Here is a 19,331-nt window from a genome sequence, read left to right as displayed (position 1 = left end):
ATTTCCTTATAAAAGTATTGATATTTACCGCTTTTGGTGAATAATAAACTTAAAACTGCCTTATTCCGGTTTGTTCCTTTTGTGCTCCCCAGCTGCAGCATATCAATTAATTAAGTAGTTATTTTGTGAAATTAATAAACATTTGATTTCAGAATTAGCTGTTGTACTTGGAAGGTGGATTTTAGACGAAACCTTGAAAGCAACATCCCGTCCGTCTTCTTTCCTGGAAGGAGGAATCAGCCAATGTCCTCTGGCGGAGGGAGAGCCACACACGAACAGGCGAACCGGCGGCCGCAGCAGGCTACCGCTTGTCCGCTACCGGGCAAACGTTACCGTGTTTCGGACCCTTTAACCGGGAGTTAAGACATTAAACCGGATGCCTCTATGATCCAGCTAACCTCACAGCGAGATATACAGTGTTCAGTTTGCACAAGGTAAGGAATTTCGGCAGTTCTAAATTAGCTAGCATAAGGTTAGCTAACTGTGTGTAGCTGTCACGGCCACGTACGCCAAACTCCATTCAGAAATCTGCCAATTTAAGGTTGACTTGCTTCTCAGCAAAAGTAGCTTTACCGCGCATCTGTAAAATTAATCTAAATATCGTGTAAAACGCCAACATGCACTTTCTGCTCGGACATAAGTTAAAATACCATATCGTATTTTCTTTTCTTTAACGTTAACATTGTAAATTTGGAGGGCGGTGGCAGCGAACATTTGTGAAACGACTGTTGGTGAGGATTTGTACCTCTGTTGAAATAAATACTGTATTGGCTATGTGTTAGGTGTACGCCGAATTGATGACTTTGCTGATACTAATGTCGTGAAAAAGTTAGGAGGAATTTTTTTATGTGTATGTTGTGTAGAGGTACTCGTGGTTTATTAAATTGCCAAAATTGTAAGTGGAATTCGGCGTATCTTTGTCTTCATGCTACAGTGGCTACTTCTAGCTAGCTGGTAGCTGAATATAACGGGCCACAAGTAGAGCTTGACATTTTCATACATTTATTTATGAAGTTCATACCTGAATAAAATAGTTTTGTTGGTGATATGTCGCATGTATTATCTGAAAGTTATGTTAGCTAACAGCTAGCTACCTGCAAACACCTGAGCTAGAATGACTGACTGTGATTAAGAAAACCAGAGAGACATAACTTATGACAGAACAAGGAGAAACAGTGAAATTGTTAAAATGTTCCCCTTAGCATTTACTCGTGAATAATGTGGGTGAAAAATAGAAAGTAACTAGTTCTCATGTGCAGGGAGATTAGCAAAGGATTAGAGCTCCACAAGGACAAACAGACGACAATCACGCGGCATTCCTCCTTCACCAGACCGGACAGTTATCCCAAAACATCAGCCTCTTTCTCTCACAACAACGTGTAATATCATCTTTAATATATCAGTTCACCTGTCTGTTAAGATATGCGTTTGATTAGTTAACACGGAGACAGAGGTTTAAAGGATAAGCAGTGGAGGAGAAGTGGTTGTTTTGTCTGATATGTGAACATCAGGCTCCTATGTGAGGTTGTATGTGTTCATTCACGCCTGATCCAACGACCTAATTATGAAAATCGAGGCTTTGTGCCCTGAAATAAGTCTCTGAACATGTGCTACCCCCAGCAAATGTGGTCAGTCAGATTTTTCCGGTTAGAAAAGGTTTTTGTTAACCTTCTACAAGCCAAAACAAACCCCAGATTTCCTTCCTTCTCATTATTAAAATAAAATAAAATGGCTTATTTATTAGTAGCGGAGGAAGTACTCATGAAAAGGTTACTGACTGAGCCTATCCGGCACAGGTCCACCACCACAAAGAAATGTAAAACATCTACAAAGAGATGCAAAACAACCAGGAACAGCTGCAAAGCGACCAGACAGAGACACAAAACTACCACAAAGAGATGCAAAAATGTATTTAAGTAAAATCAGGAAATGTACTTAAATTATTAAAGGCAGTTAATGCACAACAGATGACCCTTGTGAGTGTTAGACTGTTGCACACACTTGGCAGTTTATTAGGAACATCTAGCTGAAACTAATGCAGTCTAATCCAACAGTCCTGCAATAAACCCTCCTTCATGAAGATTAGAATATTCTGTTTTATTGAAACTGTTTCAGAGAGGTGTTTGTGTTGCTGTTCAGTTGTATTGTGCTATATGGACAGGTAATTGGCAGCTGTTTTGATAATTGATTAATCGTTTAGTGAAACAAGGCCAAATATATTCTGATTCTTGTTTCTGCTCATAACTCCCGTCATTTTGGACATTTTGTCTCGTCATTATAACGTTCAGTGTGTTAACCTGTCTGGCTGCCGCTCAGCCTCGTTAACATGTCACACACCTCAGAAAGCTGCGGTTATTTTTAACAATAAAAGAGATATTTTAAGAGCAACAGTCGTGCAGACTGTCTTAAGAGTCGAGAATGAGAATATACACAGGAGTTGTTGCTCTCAGTCCTCAAATGATTCTCTGCATTTTTATGGTTTTTGACAAGAAAACTTGTCTCAAGTTGTAAAAAGCTTTGTCGAGCTGACACAACACAGGATTTAGGCATTTTGAGAGTTTACTTTTTTTTTTTTTTTCTAATAATAGCCTTTTAAAAATCATAATTTAAGTACTTCTAAATATGGACTTGAGTAATAAATCAAGTCTTTTTGTGTCTGTGCTCACTTTTTCTGGAAATGAAATTGGTTTGGAATTGTCCGATTCGTTTACAGTCATAATATTGTCAATGGGCATCTTTTTATAATCATCTTTGTAGTGATTTTGATGAAAATGCTCAATCCCACTTTTCCAAACAGCCGTTTTAGGTGGAGATGAGAGTGCTGTTGAACAGACATCTCGTCTTTCAGTCAGTGTTATGACTCCTGTTTCTCTTGATGAAGCAGTTTTTACTTTTGAGACTTTTCCCAACAAGTTGCCAAGTGACTTTGAGTATGATATACTTTTTCTGTCATTATATAAAACTATAAATCATCATATAGCAGTGATGATCTATTACAAACCAGTTCATTTTACTGGGAATGTGTGAGATCTACTGAGGCCAGCAGTGTCTGTTTTTCATCCTGAGCCAAAATCCTTTGCCGCTCTTGTTTTCTTCTCTCGTCTCTCAGCTGACAGCCTTTCAGCTAAAAAATCAAGATGAATAGTGGCTAAACTTAGACAAATATCTGCACTTCATAAAGCTCGGAGTACAAAAGGCTCACAGTCAAATGAAAACAAAAGACTCCTCTGTGTTTCTGTCTGTAGTTTTAAATTCTGTGCAGGTGCTGGTGTTGTGTTATGGTTCATTTTCATACCATCGCTCCCCCGTTCGTGTGATAAGTGAGAATCATTTGCATGTATGCAGGGCAGTTTTTAAACTCTGCACCACAGCGACTGCAGTTTGCTAATTAACCTAATAGACCTGGCTCAGTGATACTGGATCGATCGCCTCGGTGCGAGCTGCAGGGTGGCACTTTGATCAGCGCAGACCTCCGCTGGCAGCAGCTCAGTGGTCTCAGAGGTTTACAGTAATACTAATGCAAATGTCCAAGGCCTGTTTTTATGTCCTGTGGAAACTGCTTCCTCCTGGTTTGTGCAGCGTGCTCGGAGTGTGCGCGAAGTATTGACATCAGCTTTCTTGGCTCCGGCAGGAACGCCATCTGGCCCTGCAGCGTTTCCATCACTGAGACACATAATGGCCTTTTTGATTTCCTTTTTGCACGGTTTATTCCAGTCAAGAGCCGGATCAGATTCTTGAGTTGCTCTGTGCACTAAACACAATAATTTAGTGTTGTATAGACTCCAGAGCATGCAGATGCTTTCATAGGATATTTGATCAAAGTCAGTGTCATAGCTGCTGCTCAGGCTGCAACTAATGATGATCATCATTATCAATTAATCTGCAGTTTTTTTCTCTATTAATAAACCAATCATTTGGTCTTTAAAACTGGAAAATGTGATATTAGTGATATAATGTAAGACACAGAAAAGCAGCAAATTCTTACAATTGAGAAACTGAAAGCATCAAATGTTTGGAGGTTTCAAATGTTCAATCAACAGAAAATCAATCTGCAACTATTTTGATGATCAATTAATCTTAACATAATGTTCCTTTTTAAAGTTTTCTTCTTTGGTAAAACTCTGAAGTGACCTGAATCTTTCTGATTTACTTTGTGATTTCGGTAAAAGAAAAAGAAATATAGTGTCCGTTTACTGTACCATCTGTTGCAATTACAAATGCATGTAAGCAGCGTGAAGCTTAATTTTTATTTTCACAACAGTAGGCTCTTGACTAATCGGATGAAAGACAATAGAAGCAAAGCTGCTTTCTCTTGCTCCGGTGCACTGCAGCAGAGACAGAATCTGATTCAGGGGATTTTCTTGTTAAAAGCAAAAATGACCTTAAAGCACAAAAGTGAGTAAGCGGAGGCGGTTAGATCAGATATCTGGCCGGCAGTCACTGCATGTGGAAAAGTCTCCTCTGAAAGACACCCTCAGGACAGGGATCTAATTTTAGCAAATTAAAAAGTTTGGATGTGAACAAAGTGAAGTGCTGTTTGTGTCTGAGTGGCAAGAACACAGCAGACACTGTTAGAGTGGTTGTTTTGCTTTCTCTGAAACACTAAATAGGCCTATAACTGGAAAAATAGCATTGAAATTTGATAAACAAGAGTTCATGTTAAAAGTTAAGCTAGTGACAACACTGTTCAGCCTGTTCTGGATACATATACCTGATGATCTGCAGCAGTATCTCTGAATATATGTCTGTACCACTGTGGAATGATGCTCTGATCTCTCCTTTCTCACCTTTAGACCCCGATAAGTCCTTAAGTTAATGATATTTCTGTGAGGGATTAAACCTGGGCGATGCCAAGGTGTGTATTTTATTCCCTCTAGACGTTGGGTTTAAATTCAAAATACTGCCCAACAGGTGCTTCTGCTTTTCGCTTGACACCAAAGTATTTTATTTGATGATATTTTATTTGAATTAATCTGTAGATTAGTTTCTCTCTTAATAAATCATTAATCATTTGGTCTTTAAAACTTGAAAATGCGATATAAATGATATAATGTAAGACAAGGAAAAGCAGCAAATCCTTATACTTGAGAAGCTGGAGACATCAAATGATTGGAAGTTTCAAATGTTCAATCAACAGAAAATCAATCAACTATTTTGATGATCAATTAATCTCAACAGTTTCTGCTTTTCTTAGTTTTAGAACAGTATAAAGTAAATATCTTAGACTGTTAGTTGCACAAAACAAGCAATGTAAAGCATCACCTCGGACTCTTGACAAACTGCGATGGACATTTTGCACAACTGCCTGACATTTTATAGAGAAGAGATCAGTCCATCTGCAGTCTTATTTAATAAACTAAGAATGTTATATATGTATATCTTATGCTCACCTAAACTAACAAAACCCCTATTCACAGAGCTCTAGTATTAGCATTAGCTGGGGTCACTGTGTTATGTGTAATAACTGCAAAAGTCATCTGAGTTTTTAATCCTTTGCAAATCGGCCTTGTGTGTATAGTTAAAAAAATAAAAAATAAAAAAATAATCCAGAGAAAATTGCCCTATATATGCTGGCAGACATGTCTGACAGGATCAATCCTGTGTGAATCAACATCTCAGTAGTTTGGAGTTTGTTTTTATATTTATTTACTTTCAAGGATTCCTGGGATTAAGAATTACAAACGCAGAAGTGGAATTGCGTAACGAGAGCGTTTTGTCCTGGGTTAAGCGGCAGTCGCTGCTGTACAGTATATTTACACCTTGTACAGTATAACTCCCTCGGTCTTTGCTCTCTTTCCAGCACTGTGTTGCACCTCCTGTTTTTCACACAGTGGTATAGATCTGTGGCTATTTGTTTTAGCTCGTTGTGGTATGTGTGTCTAGCCAGACTCTGACCAGGACATTGGCCCTCTCTGACATGGACTTGGACGGGTAATCTGTGAGATCAGCAAAATGTAATCTTCTTTAGTCAACGACCCGGACAGCATTATTTGTGTGGCTGAATAAGAGTCGGTGTGTGTGTGTGTGTGTGTGTTTGTACAGCAGCCATAGTTTAATAGAAATCCCTTTGTGCATTTTAAATGTGAGCAGCTCTTTCCAGGCTGTTGATTATTACTGTATTGCCTCGCCTCTAGTTATGAAACAACAGCAATGACAAATATAATTTAAGTTTTTAATATTTCGTCCTAAAGTTCCAGTTCTAGACTTCAGTCCTCATGAGTCACATCTTGGTCAGGTCTTGTTAAATATAGTTTAAAAAACAGGAAGTGACACACCTCACTCCAGAGGATACTCCCCTCATCTGTTTGGCTTGCAGACCAGGGACCATGAGGAGTGAGGTCTGCACTCCTGTGTTGCTGGGGAAATGTATTGTTCAAAACACCGAAGCGTTAGCATTAGCGCTAAAGATGGAGAAGACAGAAACAGCTCGCTCTTGCACTTGATTTTAAAGATGGATGTGCACCAAAAGCCTGACAGCTGACGTCGGCAGATAAACAAATGAGAACAAGTTGTCTAATTAAAGCAGCTATTAGCAATAATTTATAATGACAATGTATCACAAATGGGTCACTCATAGTGATGAACCTACAGAAAATTATCACATGAATATTTATAACAAGTTTCAGCTCGTTGTTTAACCTGCAGCTTTGGGATTTTGCCTGCTCAGCACCGAGCAGCAGACAGACAGACTCAGTTTGAGCATTTAGCAGCTAAAGAGTCAGATATTTCCCTCAAGAGATGGTGGAGTGAATATTGGATTTGCATTTTCCAGGAAACCAGAAACACGACTCCAAATGAACAATACTGTTGTTTTGGATCTGCTGGATGTTTAAACACGCAACTGTTTCCTGTACCTTGAGGAGCTTTTTTTAATTATCAATGAATCTGCTGATTCATTTCTAAGATTGTTTAAGACTAAATTAATCAGTTTGCTTCTTAAAATATCAAAAATTCCCTTTTACAATTTCTTAAAGCCAAAGTTGACGTCTTCAAATGTCTTGTGTTGTTGGACCAACAGTCCAAAACCCAAAGATGTTTTACTTACAGTGATGTAAAAACAGAAACTCTTCACATTTCAAAGAAATTACTGGACTCTTTTCTGTTTTATGTGATAGCAAAGTGAATATCTGTGGGTTTTCAGGCTGTTGCTCAGAGAGATGAGACATTTGAGGACGTCACCTTGAGTTTCCAAGACATTGTAATGGCCTTTTTTCACAATTTCCTAACATTTCACAAACCAAACGATGTACAAATCGAGAATATAATCTGCAGATAAATAGAGTGTGAGAACAGGAGCTACAGTAGATAAGTCATATTTCAGTTGCAGATTATATGTTTGTGCTGGAGCACACAGCTGGTTGCACTTGACAACACCATGGAGAATAATGCTCTGTGCTGATTAAAATCTTGCTCATGATGCTGTTCAGTCAGTCCTATAGGCTCATTAGGAAACCCCCCTCACTGCAGTACAATTGGTTTATATGGGATTTAACATGGTAATCCTGGTGTTTGTTAACAGGAGGTTGGATAGAGACAGTAGAGATGTTCCTGTGTCTTTGCCAGAATAACAATTAGACTAAATCAATATTTTATTTCACTTAATTCAGTCACCAGGCTTCATGTTTTCTTCTTCGTTTCATCCCTGTGAACAAACTGAATTTGAAATATAATTAACTGTATTGCTTTATGTAATGGTCTATTATAGGGCTGCAAGTAACAGTTATTGTCATTATTGATAAAACTGCCAGTTATTCTTCTCTATTATGTATTAATTATTTGAAACAAAACACAGGGCACTTTAGGCTTATAAAACAAAATAATGTTTGATGCCTTGCAGAGACCAGCAGCAGTAGAAAACAAGGTAAATAAACAAGATAAATGTGGTGACGTTTTGTCCTGTATCTATAAATGCACTTGGATGTGAGGCAGGTACAAACTGGTGCATTTTAAAAGATAATACACAACAATTTGGTCGATAAAATGTCAGTAAACAGTGAAGAATAGCTGTTAAGAATTTCCTAAAGAAGAGAAGAAGTTAACAGAAGTTATCTCAAGGCACTTTTCATGTACAGCAGATATTCTCTGTAATATTATTTATGAACTGGTGGGAACTGTACTTGCACTTGACGACAGTGAAGAGGAAAAACTTCCTTTTAAGAGGCAGAAACCTTGAGCAGAACCAGACCATAGTAATAATAGTTGCAGCAGTGGGTGTTGAGCAGCATCATGGGAGCAGAGGGGTGCATGCAAGAACCGGATCCAGACTCCACAGAAATACCTGCAGGAAACAACAGGAGAGAGGAGATGTTGAGTTAGTAACATGCAGTTATGGGATATGAATATGTACAGATGGAGAGGAAGAGAGAGGAGCTCAGTGCATCATGGGAAGGCGCCCCTGCAGTCTAGGCCTATAGCAGTATAACAAGGGGATGGTTCAAGACCTGAGCTCTAACTGTAAGCTTCATCACAAAGGAAAGTTTTAAGCTTAGTCTGAGACATGGGGAAGGAGGGAAATGATTTATTTACTATCACATAAATAAAAGAAAAATAGCAAATCCCCAAAATTAATAAGTTGGAATAGGGATTTTTTGGTATTTTTGCAAGAAAATCGCTTCAACATTTAACTGATTATCAAAATAGTCGATTAATAACTAATGGTTTCAGCTGTGGTGACGTCCTCTAGCCTGTAATATCAGACCACTGCAAGTCTTGACTTGATTTATTTCCTCACAGTGAAATATTGACATTGCTGGAGTTTTTTGTTGTTATGTTTAAGAAATGTTCTTTTTGTGATGCTGGATTTTATTTGTTTATGAGTTGTTAATATTCTCCATTTCCTCCTATAGCACTTAATGCTTCTGAAACTTTATCCTCTGCACTAAATGACTCAATCTACATAAGATACTTCAGGCTGCTCCTTTGTTTAACAGCCATGTTGGGAATTTAGAGTTAGATGTTATAATCTTGGTCAGAGTATTTAGACTGTGCTGAATCTCGTAACATGCTGCAACTTCATAATCTTTTCATGATATTTGGTGAAGTCGTTTTTTTATTTTCCCTCATTAACAGAGGTGAGCCATGGCTGAACCAAACTCCTCCCGCCCCCAAAGGAAGATGTCCACCGCTGGGGAGAGCGTGTACAAGGTGCTAGGGCTGGAGAAAGGAGCCTCAGCTGAGGACATCAAGAAAGCATACAGGTGAGCCAGCGTTCAGTAATGTGAATTATTTCTCAACTTTTTAAGCTGTCTCTCTGAAGAGATTAGTTTCTTCAGAGTAGGCAGGGTAATCGCGCTGTAATTATTACTTTAGGTATTTCCTAAATCCTTCGTTTATAATCCTGTTCCTGATTGTGTTGGCAAAGTGGCCACGTTGCTCAAGTGCTGATTCCTCCACCAGTCATACTGCTAAAGAGCAAAGCTTTAACAAACTAAAGATACAAATAACAGATTTGACCCTGTTTCCTCATTTGCCTCCTTTCCTCCGTCCTCCACTGAAACACTGTCCCAACATTTTCCTCTGCTTCACTTTGCATCATTTGATTTTCTGTGTCCTGAGTTCTGTCTTCTCTCCTTTCAGAAAGCTAGCGCTGAAGTACCACCCAGACAAGAACCCAGACAACCCGGAGGCAGCGGAGAAGTTTAAGGAGATTAACAACGCCAACTCTATTTTAAATGATGAGACCAAGAGGAAGATTTATGATGAATATGGCTCCATGGGCCTTTATGTGTCTGAACAGTTTGGAGAGGAAAGCGTCAAATATTACTTCCTCATGTCCAAATGGTGGTTTAAGGTGTGTGTTCTTGTTTGCATATATTTTTAAAGGCTGTTACAGATTTTTTTTTTCAGGTGAGTTGAAGCTGCGTATAACTTTATACGTATTTCATTTGACCATTTTGAGAGAGTTGCTCATGTTTTATTACAGTCACTTCAGGTTGAAGGATTTTCATGAACTGCAAATTAAATACTGAACATTTCCAAAGTAAAAACTCTTGTTTTACTGTATTAGCAGACACTTAAAGCAACATAATGTAACTTTTGCTGAGCAGCAGCGCCCTCTGCAGCCATGAGTGGTAATTCAGCCTGGAGGTCCAACTGCATAGTGTATATTACCCATGATCCCCGGCTTCTGGAGCAAGAAGTGCTGTCGCTGTAACAAACAGACCAAAATCTGTTTATAATTCTTGATATTTCTAAAATTTCTTGGCTCATCTGAGATGAACCCTGGTTTTTAATGACTTCTATATGATTGTAACTGATCTACAGTTCAGCTTTACTCTTAAACTAGCGGGATCTGATTCCTGATTCCGACTATCACTCAGTTAGAGGGAGATTGAACCAAACCAAAGTTACACAGTGCAACAACAGGTGTTCAGGAACAACAGAGGCTCCATTCTCCTTGTTACAAGTCAGTGCAGCTGTTATTTTGAAGTTAAATAGTTTATTCTTGGGAAACATCCACAACATATTTGTCAGTTTGCCCGGATTTGATTTGTTCCTATGCAACTGGTGCTAACACACACTTGTACAGTCCAGTCCAATGCAACAGGTCAGCATCACATGCCGGCTTTGTGACGCCCATAATGTTGTTGTCGTGACTGTATCAGAAACCATAGTTAAGTTTATAGTGTTATGTATTTTCCTGTAGGGTGCTGCTGTCTCTTTCTGTACCAGCTGCACATAAAGGGTCTGTTCTTATCCTCTAAAATTACTTTAACCAAATCATAAAGTGAAAAATTTCCATGGCAAATTTTTGACAGCTCTGGTGTCAGACGAGTCCTGAATATGCCAGGACAATTTACTGTACAAAACTGTGTTTATAATCTTTTAAGCCCCTTAAGGCAATTTTGTGATACTGGGATACATAAATAAGATTTGACTTGATCTGATTTGACTAATCTGTTTTACAAGATTAAATAAAATCCTCACTGTTCATAATTTTAATTTTCCAAAGGTCAGTAATTTGGAGATAAAGACAGTTCTATGAGTTTCCACCGTCTGCTGTCACATGCCTGAAAACTGTTTTAAAAAGTGTTTCTCTTTGCATGTTTATCTCCTGCAGGGTCTGGTACTGTGCTGTACGTTGTTCACCTGCTGCTGCTGTTGCTGCTGCTGTTGTTTCTGCTGCGGGAAGTGTAAACCACCCGACGACGATGAAAACTACCAGTACGTCGACCCTGAAGACCTGGAGGCTCAAATCAAAGCAGAGCAGGACGGAGGTGAGAGGTTTGGGGTTGTTACATTGATGTGTGGTGATGTACTACATCGTTTTTTCTTTGTGATTGACTGTTCATCTTGGAGGCAGTAAAATGTCCCAGAGGGCAACAAATTAATCACCTCCTATTATCTGTATAACTATAACATTAATTCATGCAGGCAGGGTACGAGCTCCTCGGACTGAGATGCATTTAATGCTTGTTCTTCAACTCTTGTTTACTGAAGACGCTGTTTTTAAGATGAATATGCATCTTCTCATCAGTATATTAACATCTCTGAGTCCTTGTTGAAGTATAAGAGGCTGGTCAGACCTGGCCCTTTGTGGTTTTAATACGTTACAATAACCTGTTTTTGCAGCTTGAACAGAGCAGCTTTCCAGGGCTCATCTCTCTGTATCTGATGGCTCACTGGTTTTTCTACAGCATCTGAAGCTGTATTTTGTTGTAATACCTGAAAATCTTGAACATATCACAGTCTTATCTTAAATCTTACAGAGGTTAGAATTCATCATTCTATACTTAAGTTAATCGCAGTCTTTTCTTTTACCTGTAGATGAATGTCAAATTTTATTATTTCCTGGTTCATCATAGTTTAATAATTTTGCTTTTATTCTTTAGTTAATAGCAGAAATAAGCAGGAAGCACGAGGAGAGAGGAGAATGAAGTGCAACAAAGCTAAATTCAAAATAAGGATGTTATTGTTGCTGAAATGTGGCTGGATCATAGACCAGTCAAGGAGCCCCAAGGAAAATAAACGTCAACAACGCTGGAGTCTGTAAAACTCAGTGGATGATGCAGTTTTATTACCTCTTTTCTTGTAAAGTGAAATTATGTAGCACTGTAAAAATGTTCCAGTAGCTAAAGTAGAGAGAAGTCATAGTCACGGGGTGAATTTTATTACTCACGAAGCCTCGGATTAAATCCTGTCAACGCCACAGTAACTCGACTAACTTCATGTCTATTCATTAATACATCTGGAGGGAAAGATGGTGTTGACAGACAAACGTAAATCAGCCCATGCTGTTCTGTTACTGCTCTCACACTGCAGGACTCTTGTTCTCATGCTACAGGTAACACAGTAATCATAGGCCAGCCCACATCTAATCTGGGTCCAGAAACCCCAGAAGGCCAGAGTAAGCCCATCCCCCTGCCCATGCCCATGCCCATGCCTCCACCTGAGCCCCAGTCGCCGACCTCAGCCAATCCAGCAGGGGCAGAAAACCCCGGAGAGACCTTACCAGAGTCAAAATGACTCGTAAGAGCCGTGTCGTCTAATTTATGTGTCGCATGGTCGTTCATCCGTTTTTGTTTTTTTGTTTTTTTGTCTTGTGTGAGAAACAGTCTTCCTCCTTGCCTGGCTGTTCATGATCTGCTGCTTCACTCATCCATAACAAACCGCCCATGCTGCCTAATCACCACTGTCACGCATATTTCCTGCAGCACTCATCATGTCTCTCGGGTCGTCCTGTTACCTGCATGTCTCGTCATACTGTCTGTATGCTCGTTGTCACATTAAACCACTGCACCGTCAGAAAACCAGCATGACTGAGCTGATTGCTTCTTTTATGTCGTATTGTTGTCACAGATTACAAGCTATTTACTACTTGTGTTTGACACTATTTTTTTTAGCTTTAAAACTGTGAAAAAGGAAAAACTGGCAGATATTTATTGAAATGAAAAATGTGACAATCAACTGCATATTCATTTGTCTGCTTTATGAATCTAAATTCATGTTGTTTTTCTAATTAAATGAATTTGCTGCTTTTTATTTTCCGATTTTTTTATTTTAGATTTTAGCCGTGTTTATCAAAAGTAGTCCTGTTTTTGTTTAAAAAAATATTCTTTTAATTCAAGTCCAGGCCTGTCGCAAAAGTTTTGAAAACTTATATCTGATGGTTTGTCTATTAAGATATTTGGAGAGATTAGATGTGACTTATGATCTTTTATTTTGCTTTTCTCCTGCATTGTTGAGCATATGAATTAGGAATAACACGGTTGCTTTCTTCTCCTCTTACAGGAAAGTGACGGTGTGGACGAGCCTCAACTTGCAGAAGCAGGTATGTTAGATACAGTGTGTGTTATACTTCATTGTTATTTGTCCATATTTAGAGTTAAACACAAGGAAAATAGGTGAATTTACTGTGATCGTGCTGAAAGGAGAGGATATATTTGTTATTTTTTTGCAATAGATTTAACTGGTATGAAAATGTAAACGCTCTCACAAAACATTCCTGATCATATTTAAAGAAGTATTTTTTGTGTGTATGTAATCACTTATTTATCATTTGTATAAGGAGGGTAAGCCCCATGATAGTAACAAGTGTGACAAAGGCAGATTTGTAGAGTTAAAGCAATCATTGTCAGTGTTTTTCTAAGTGTGATGTGATTACTGGAAACAGCTGCTGTTGAATCTGATGCTCCTCTTCACTCTGATCTCTTCCTCTCTCCCTCTTCAGCCTTTCGAGCCCTTATTATGACCCAGCCACATTCGACTGCTGCCAGAGATCCAGAGACCCAGAGATCAACCAGCCCAAAGCCACCAGCCAGCCCAGGCCCTCGCCTCAATCCTCAACCCCCCTTCGACTCGATCTACCCACCGGACAACACCTGCAAGGTGGGCACTTAATGGCTCTTGGGCCCCCTCCATGGAAGGGGGAGGGGTATTCATGTAAATTAAACGACTAGCTGGGCTCTGGCAATGCTAAGACCCTCACTGAAAATTTCATGCCAACTAGTAAATACAAGGCAACTCAGCCGTTCTCCGATGAGTCGCCTCTCTCCTTCCAGCTTGCCATAGTCCAAACCTGGGCTGGATGTGACCTCGGTAGCAGTCCAGTTATCCCGGGCCAGGCTCAGCAACATACCTGAGCTCCTTACTAATCTGTTCCGGTCATCCCATTCCAGCCAGTAAGGATGTGACACTGGGCGGGAAGATGGCAAAAAACAGGGGAATATGAGGGCGAAAGAACATGAAGGAAAGGTGATCCTCATTGTTTATCCGTTATCCAGACCAGGACTGGAATTATCTTTCTTATCTCTCTCATCCCTCCTCATCTCCCTCTGTTAAAACACTTCTTCCCCTTTTACTTGTTTTGGATTTGATCTCCAAAAAGAAAGCCACGATCGTTGGTGGTAAAGTAACTCCTTTATGGAATTGGACGCCATTTTCGATGTGTAAAAATCATCAGAAGCCAGCAACAAAACATGAGGTGTGGAATACCCTTTTTTCCCTCTTCTTCTTCCTCCTGTCTTCTTTCAAGAAACCATCGCCTTCAGTTACATGTTGTGTCACTGCCCTCTAACGTTCATCCTTTCACCCCTAACTCTTGATGCCAAGTGTGGTGGATTAAAGTTTTAAAATTGGGTCACGACCACATTTCACATGAACGCACAATCTGAAGGGGGAAGAGCAAAGGAGTTGCAAAGCGACTGCAGGACTGACACTCACAGATTATGTCTTGTTTAAACGTCTGAGCCAAAACCTGGAGGTAGAAGAATTCAGATCAGGAGTCGAGGCTTAACTTCCCCAGTGTGCATGCATTTTTATCCGGATGCATGCCCCCCCTCTACCTGTACAGCACTGGAACCCACAACCACAGAACATAGAAGAACTGCTTGGCCTAACCTTACAGACATGCAAACTCTGGTTACACACATCCTGTATACAAACACACACCTGTACCAGCCCTTATGTCATCGTGTGCCACCCTCGGCTTTAAAAAAATACAAACAAACAAAAAAATATATAACCCCCGGCATTATCTATATCTAAAATGGACGACAACAAATGCCATACAGTGGAAAACAAACGAAGCGTTGAAGTTATAACGCAGAAAAGACTTTAAATTGATTATGTTTTGTCAGATCTACATTACTGCGCTCCGTCTTTTGTTGCAGAGTTTTTTCGTAGACCAAAGCTAACAGCTCCATGTAGCTAGCCAACCAACCCACGATGAGTCAGGTCGAGGCTGATAGTCTCTGGAAATGCCATTTTGCTCTGTAAGCCACCGTTCTGTTTGTCAAAGTTGTTTGTATAATATGCATTTAGGTCTATGCACCTTGTGAAGCGAGTCGGTTGCCATTTCATATGAGTATCTTTTTTTTTTTTTTTTTTGGGGTTGCAGATCTTTTATTGTACTTCTTTTGCTTCCAGAACTACATCAACTTTTAAGTTACTTGATTGTTTATAACCTCAGGTCCAGATTCACTAAGACTGCATTACAAGGGCAATCTCCTAATTTGATTGCATTGAGGTTTTTGAGTTTTTCATTTAATTCACAGAATGTTTTGTTCATTTGAACAGACGCAGCTCTGAGAAAGCAATCAGCCATCTTTATTGGAGATTTTAAGTGGAGGACTAATCCATTACGTCCTGTATCTTCGCACTGTAAATCTCCTTCCTCACTCATCTTTCTTGAATTTCAATCCTTTTCTTTTTCTCCCTGATTTCATGGTGACAGTGCTGTGCCTTGAACAATAACTGCAGCAGTGACTGAACAGATAAACCTGTAAATGTGCACAAGTATTTTGTAGCTGTTCCTTGTCTTTACATCAGATTACGTACATGACCGTAACTGGTTATTCATTAGCTTTTTTCATTGTATATTTTTTGGTGATTTGCGTGGTTCCCTCACTTGCTGATTTTGGTTGATAATTGCTCTTCCCTGTGCAAAACTTTAGTGAATCTGGATCGGCATTTGGTGTCTCTGCTCCTTGAAGTGCACGGCGATCACAGCCAGAGTTTTCTTCCTACTACGGGTGTGCACTGAAGGTTTAAGTTGGTTTTATCTGACATTTTCCCTTTTCAGTTTGGGTTTGGTTAGAGAGGAGTATTCACCCATCAGTCATGGGTCATTTGTCGACATGGTCAACTTTGTCTCATGCGAAAAATGTCTGTCATGACCAAGGTTCGTCTTCAGATGTCCAATCAATTGTCCACAAGTTAAAGAGACTTGGGCCCTGTTCATACCTGGTTTTAACAAGTACCTTAAGTGACCTGATCACAAGTGGTCACTCAAGATCAGATCACCCGTGTTAACACCAGGTATGAACAGGATGTTAGTTTATTATCATGTGACTCAAATGATTGACCAATCATTGTTGCTGTTAAATTTTCTGTCAACACCTTGTTACAGCTCCAGTGAACCTTTACACAGGGACACTAGAGGTCAGCTGTTACCAGGGTTCCAGTTGGTGCAGCATGGTACTGAATTTTGAGGGCTGTTAAGAGTCTTCTTAACCCAAAGCCACGTTTATTTTCCCCTCAGTTTTAATTAAATCATATTAGTTTGCTGCTCTAATTCACCACGGCTGTGTTCCATTTAAAGTCAGAAGTCAACTTCGGGTGCAAAAACAAGGAAGGAAACCCTTGATTTTGTCTCTTCCCACTGACTGTTTACTGTGCCAAGAGTCAACATCATGTGGACAGTACTCAGTAATATTAACTCTAATTGATTTAACGCACTTTACATCTGGAACATAAGCATTATTAATCTTGTAATATAACTTTGGCGAGCATTTGTGCCACCTTAACATCATTTAACGTACTTTAGGGTTCAGCCAATTTCACTCCACCTTTCATGTTATTAATTCATTTCTAATTTGTTGACTTGCCTGGAACGAAGGATAAAGAGTTTACGTGTCTTGTGACATGAAACTGAAGAATTCTCATGTCTGCTCTAACTGCAGATAAAAGTAGTCGAGCCAAATTTGCCTATCAAAGGGTGTTTTCTAAAGGAATAATTAGACATTTTGGGAAATATGTTGAAAATAACCTGCTGCCATCGGACTGAACCAGGCTAGCTGTTTTCCCTTATTTCCAGTCTTTGTGCTAAGCTAAGCTAATCACCTTCTGGCTGTAGCTTCATATTTACTGCACAGACCTGAGGGTGGTATCAATCCTCTCATCTAACTCTCAGCAAGAAAGAAAATAATTTCTCAAAATGTCTAACTAGTAAGTCAGTTATTTGAAAAGAAAAAGGTCTCGTCCTTGGAACATTTGGCTGCCATGAGTTATTAGGTCCCTTTTAATTCAATCAAATCTTTAAAGGTGCTCTATGTAAGTTTTTGCTAACGCTACCTAGCTGGTGTTAGCATCAGCCTATGCAGACTGGACGCTACAGTGACTCACTATTACAAAGTTGTATTATTAGACGGGATGGGCTGGGGCTAGCTGGTTAGCATGCTAACTTCAGTAGAGGAAGAGAAGCAATAGAAATAGAAACAAAACAAGTTAACATTGGTGTTGAAACAGCTCTCTGTGTGTAAAGGAATAAATTTTGATCCTGAACTCGAAACATTTCTTCTAGACTGGTAATTAAACAGCTGTTAATGCTAACGTTGGCTATGTTGCGTTAGCACAAACATCCAAATTGCACCTGTAACGTTTTGTTTGAGCCATGTGAAAGTCGATAAGTTGATATGCTTTGGAGAGTTATTGTCCAGTGTGGAGTTTTGTTACTTGTAGGTAAATATTTGTGGTTTTTAAATGAAATGTTTTCCTTTTCTAATGACGGAGTGAAAATTAAAGGTTAATCTTTTTTTGTCTTTCCCACATGATAAATAAAATCCATAGTGTGTCTGTCTATGAAATGCACTGTTACACTAAGATTAAACTCATTTCTCAGCTGCTAAAACTCTTCAACAATGCCTGGTGAACTGCAATAAACTAATGTAGACCTACATGTAGGACCAGCAACCAAGCTCTTTGTTTCCTTTTTTTAAAATTACAACAACAAACATCTCCATTACACTATACTGGCTCTGTCTTTGATGGAATTTACATATCAGCTCTTATTTCTCAGTGGAACGCTCTGCAAACTTTTTTTTTTTTTTTAACATCAATAGCCAAAACATATTTGTAATTTCAAGAGTGTCTCGTAACATTTCAGGTATTTAGTTCTTTTAAAACAAACCACTTCAGTATAAAAGAAGCTGTGGAGCACTGAAAAGAGACATGCTATTTATTATTATTTTTTAAATTGTTGTAAATAACTCACAAAACGGCAAAATAACTGACAAAATTCCTCATTGTTAATGGACATGTTTTATGGATTAATGTCTGTTTAAACAGTGTACATGCATTTTTTTATTTTCATTTTTTATTTATATTACACAGAAAAACCATAACTTATATGTAATATTACTAAAAGTGACGATGGTGGGAGGTCAACTTTTAAATGAGGAGCGCAGACTCTAAAGTTGTGTGTGTGTGTGTGTATGTGTGTGTCTACTTTAAATCTGGCTGAAATGCTCCATGCTAACCTTTTAGCATACACTGCGTTAAGTGAACATTATGCTAATGTATGCTAAAAACAGTTAGCGTGGAGCTAACGTTCCTCCTGGGATAGATGGATGATGAAGGTTTCCAGCGGTACAATCTACCAAAATTGCTGTTTTTCTTTAAAGAGTGTCAAGAAAATATTAACATGAGGAAGAAATTTTATCATTGTAGTTTTTTGTTTTTTGTTTTGGGGCGTGTCTCTGTTGTAGTTCCCTGTGGACGACCTGTAAATCAGTTATTCTGAAATTCAACCAAATAAAAAAAACGGGGATTTTATAACTTCCTGTCTGTTACTTTGTCTTGTATTTGTACTCGCTTGTGAAATTATCAATCAGCTTAATCAGCTTTATTGGCAAAGTATGATGAATAAATATAAACAAATGACTATTATGTACATTCAAGTGGGTGAAAAAAAAAAGAAAAAAAAAAGTATAGCAACACCAAAAGGACAACAGAGTCTATTTACAAGTCAAACAGTTTCTTAAAGTTGTAAACAAGGATACAAGTGGTGCAAAGTGTGGTGATATAAATGTATTGAATGTAATAAGTTTCTTTATATACATAGAATATATGCATGTATACATGTCTGTGTACAGTATGTGTGGACTGCTTGTGTTTATATTTGATAATATACATGTTACTGCACAATCTGAGTTTCAAGCTAATCTTTTTTGGTGGAAGTGGATGTTTTAGTATTAACAGGGTTGTTGTTGTTGTACAGGTTGTGTTAAAATTTACCCTGTGATGCTTCCAGACGAACATTTTACCTGCATATTTCCACATTTCTTTTCTTATTCTTTTACAGATGTATTCTTCTTTATGGCACTCCTGTGACT

General features: G+C 38.8%; 1 protein-coding gene across 2 annotated transcripts; it reads left to right on the top strand.

Annotated features, from left to right (window-relative positions):
- Positions 1-205: 205 nt before the first annotated feature.
- On the top strand, positions 206-18,774 carry dnajc5ga (DnaJ (Hsp40) homolog, subfamily C, member 5 gamma a). Of its 2 annotated transcripts, XM_051071741.1 has the most exons (7): positions 208-434; positions 9,070-9,197; positions 9,577-9,790; positions 11,060-11,216; positions 12,284-12,468; positions 13,231-13,270; positions 13,670-18,774. In XM_051071741.1, exons 2-5 carry the CDS (start codon positions 9,079-9,081, stop codon positions 12,463-12,465), a joined length of 672 nt encoding a protein of 223 aa, XP_050927698.1. In that variant the 5' UTR covers positions 208-434; positions 9,070-9,078; the 3' UTR covers positions 12,466-12,468; positions 13,231-13,270; positions 13,670-18,774. The 2 variants fall into 2 exon arrangements, with proteins under 2 accessions (XP_050927699.1, XP_050927698.1); XM_051071742.1 differs by lacking the exon at positions 12,284-12,468 and having other exon boundaries at positions 206-434.
- The last annotated feature ends 557 nt before the right edge of the window (positions 18,775-19,331 follow it).

Source organism: Lates calcarifer, linkage group LG7_1, assembly GCF_001640805.2.
Source record: "Lates calcarifer isolate ASB-BC8 linkage group LG7_1, TLL_Latcal_v3, whole genome shotgun sequence".
Taxonomy (NCBI): domain Eukaryota; kingdom Metazoa; phylum Chordata; class Actinopteri; family Centropomidae; genus Lates; species Lates calcarifer.
Note: the sequence above shows the minus strand (reverse complement) of the source record. Positions and strands in the feature narration are given on the sequence as shown.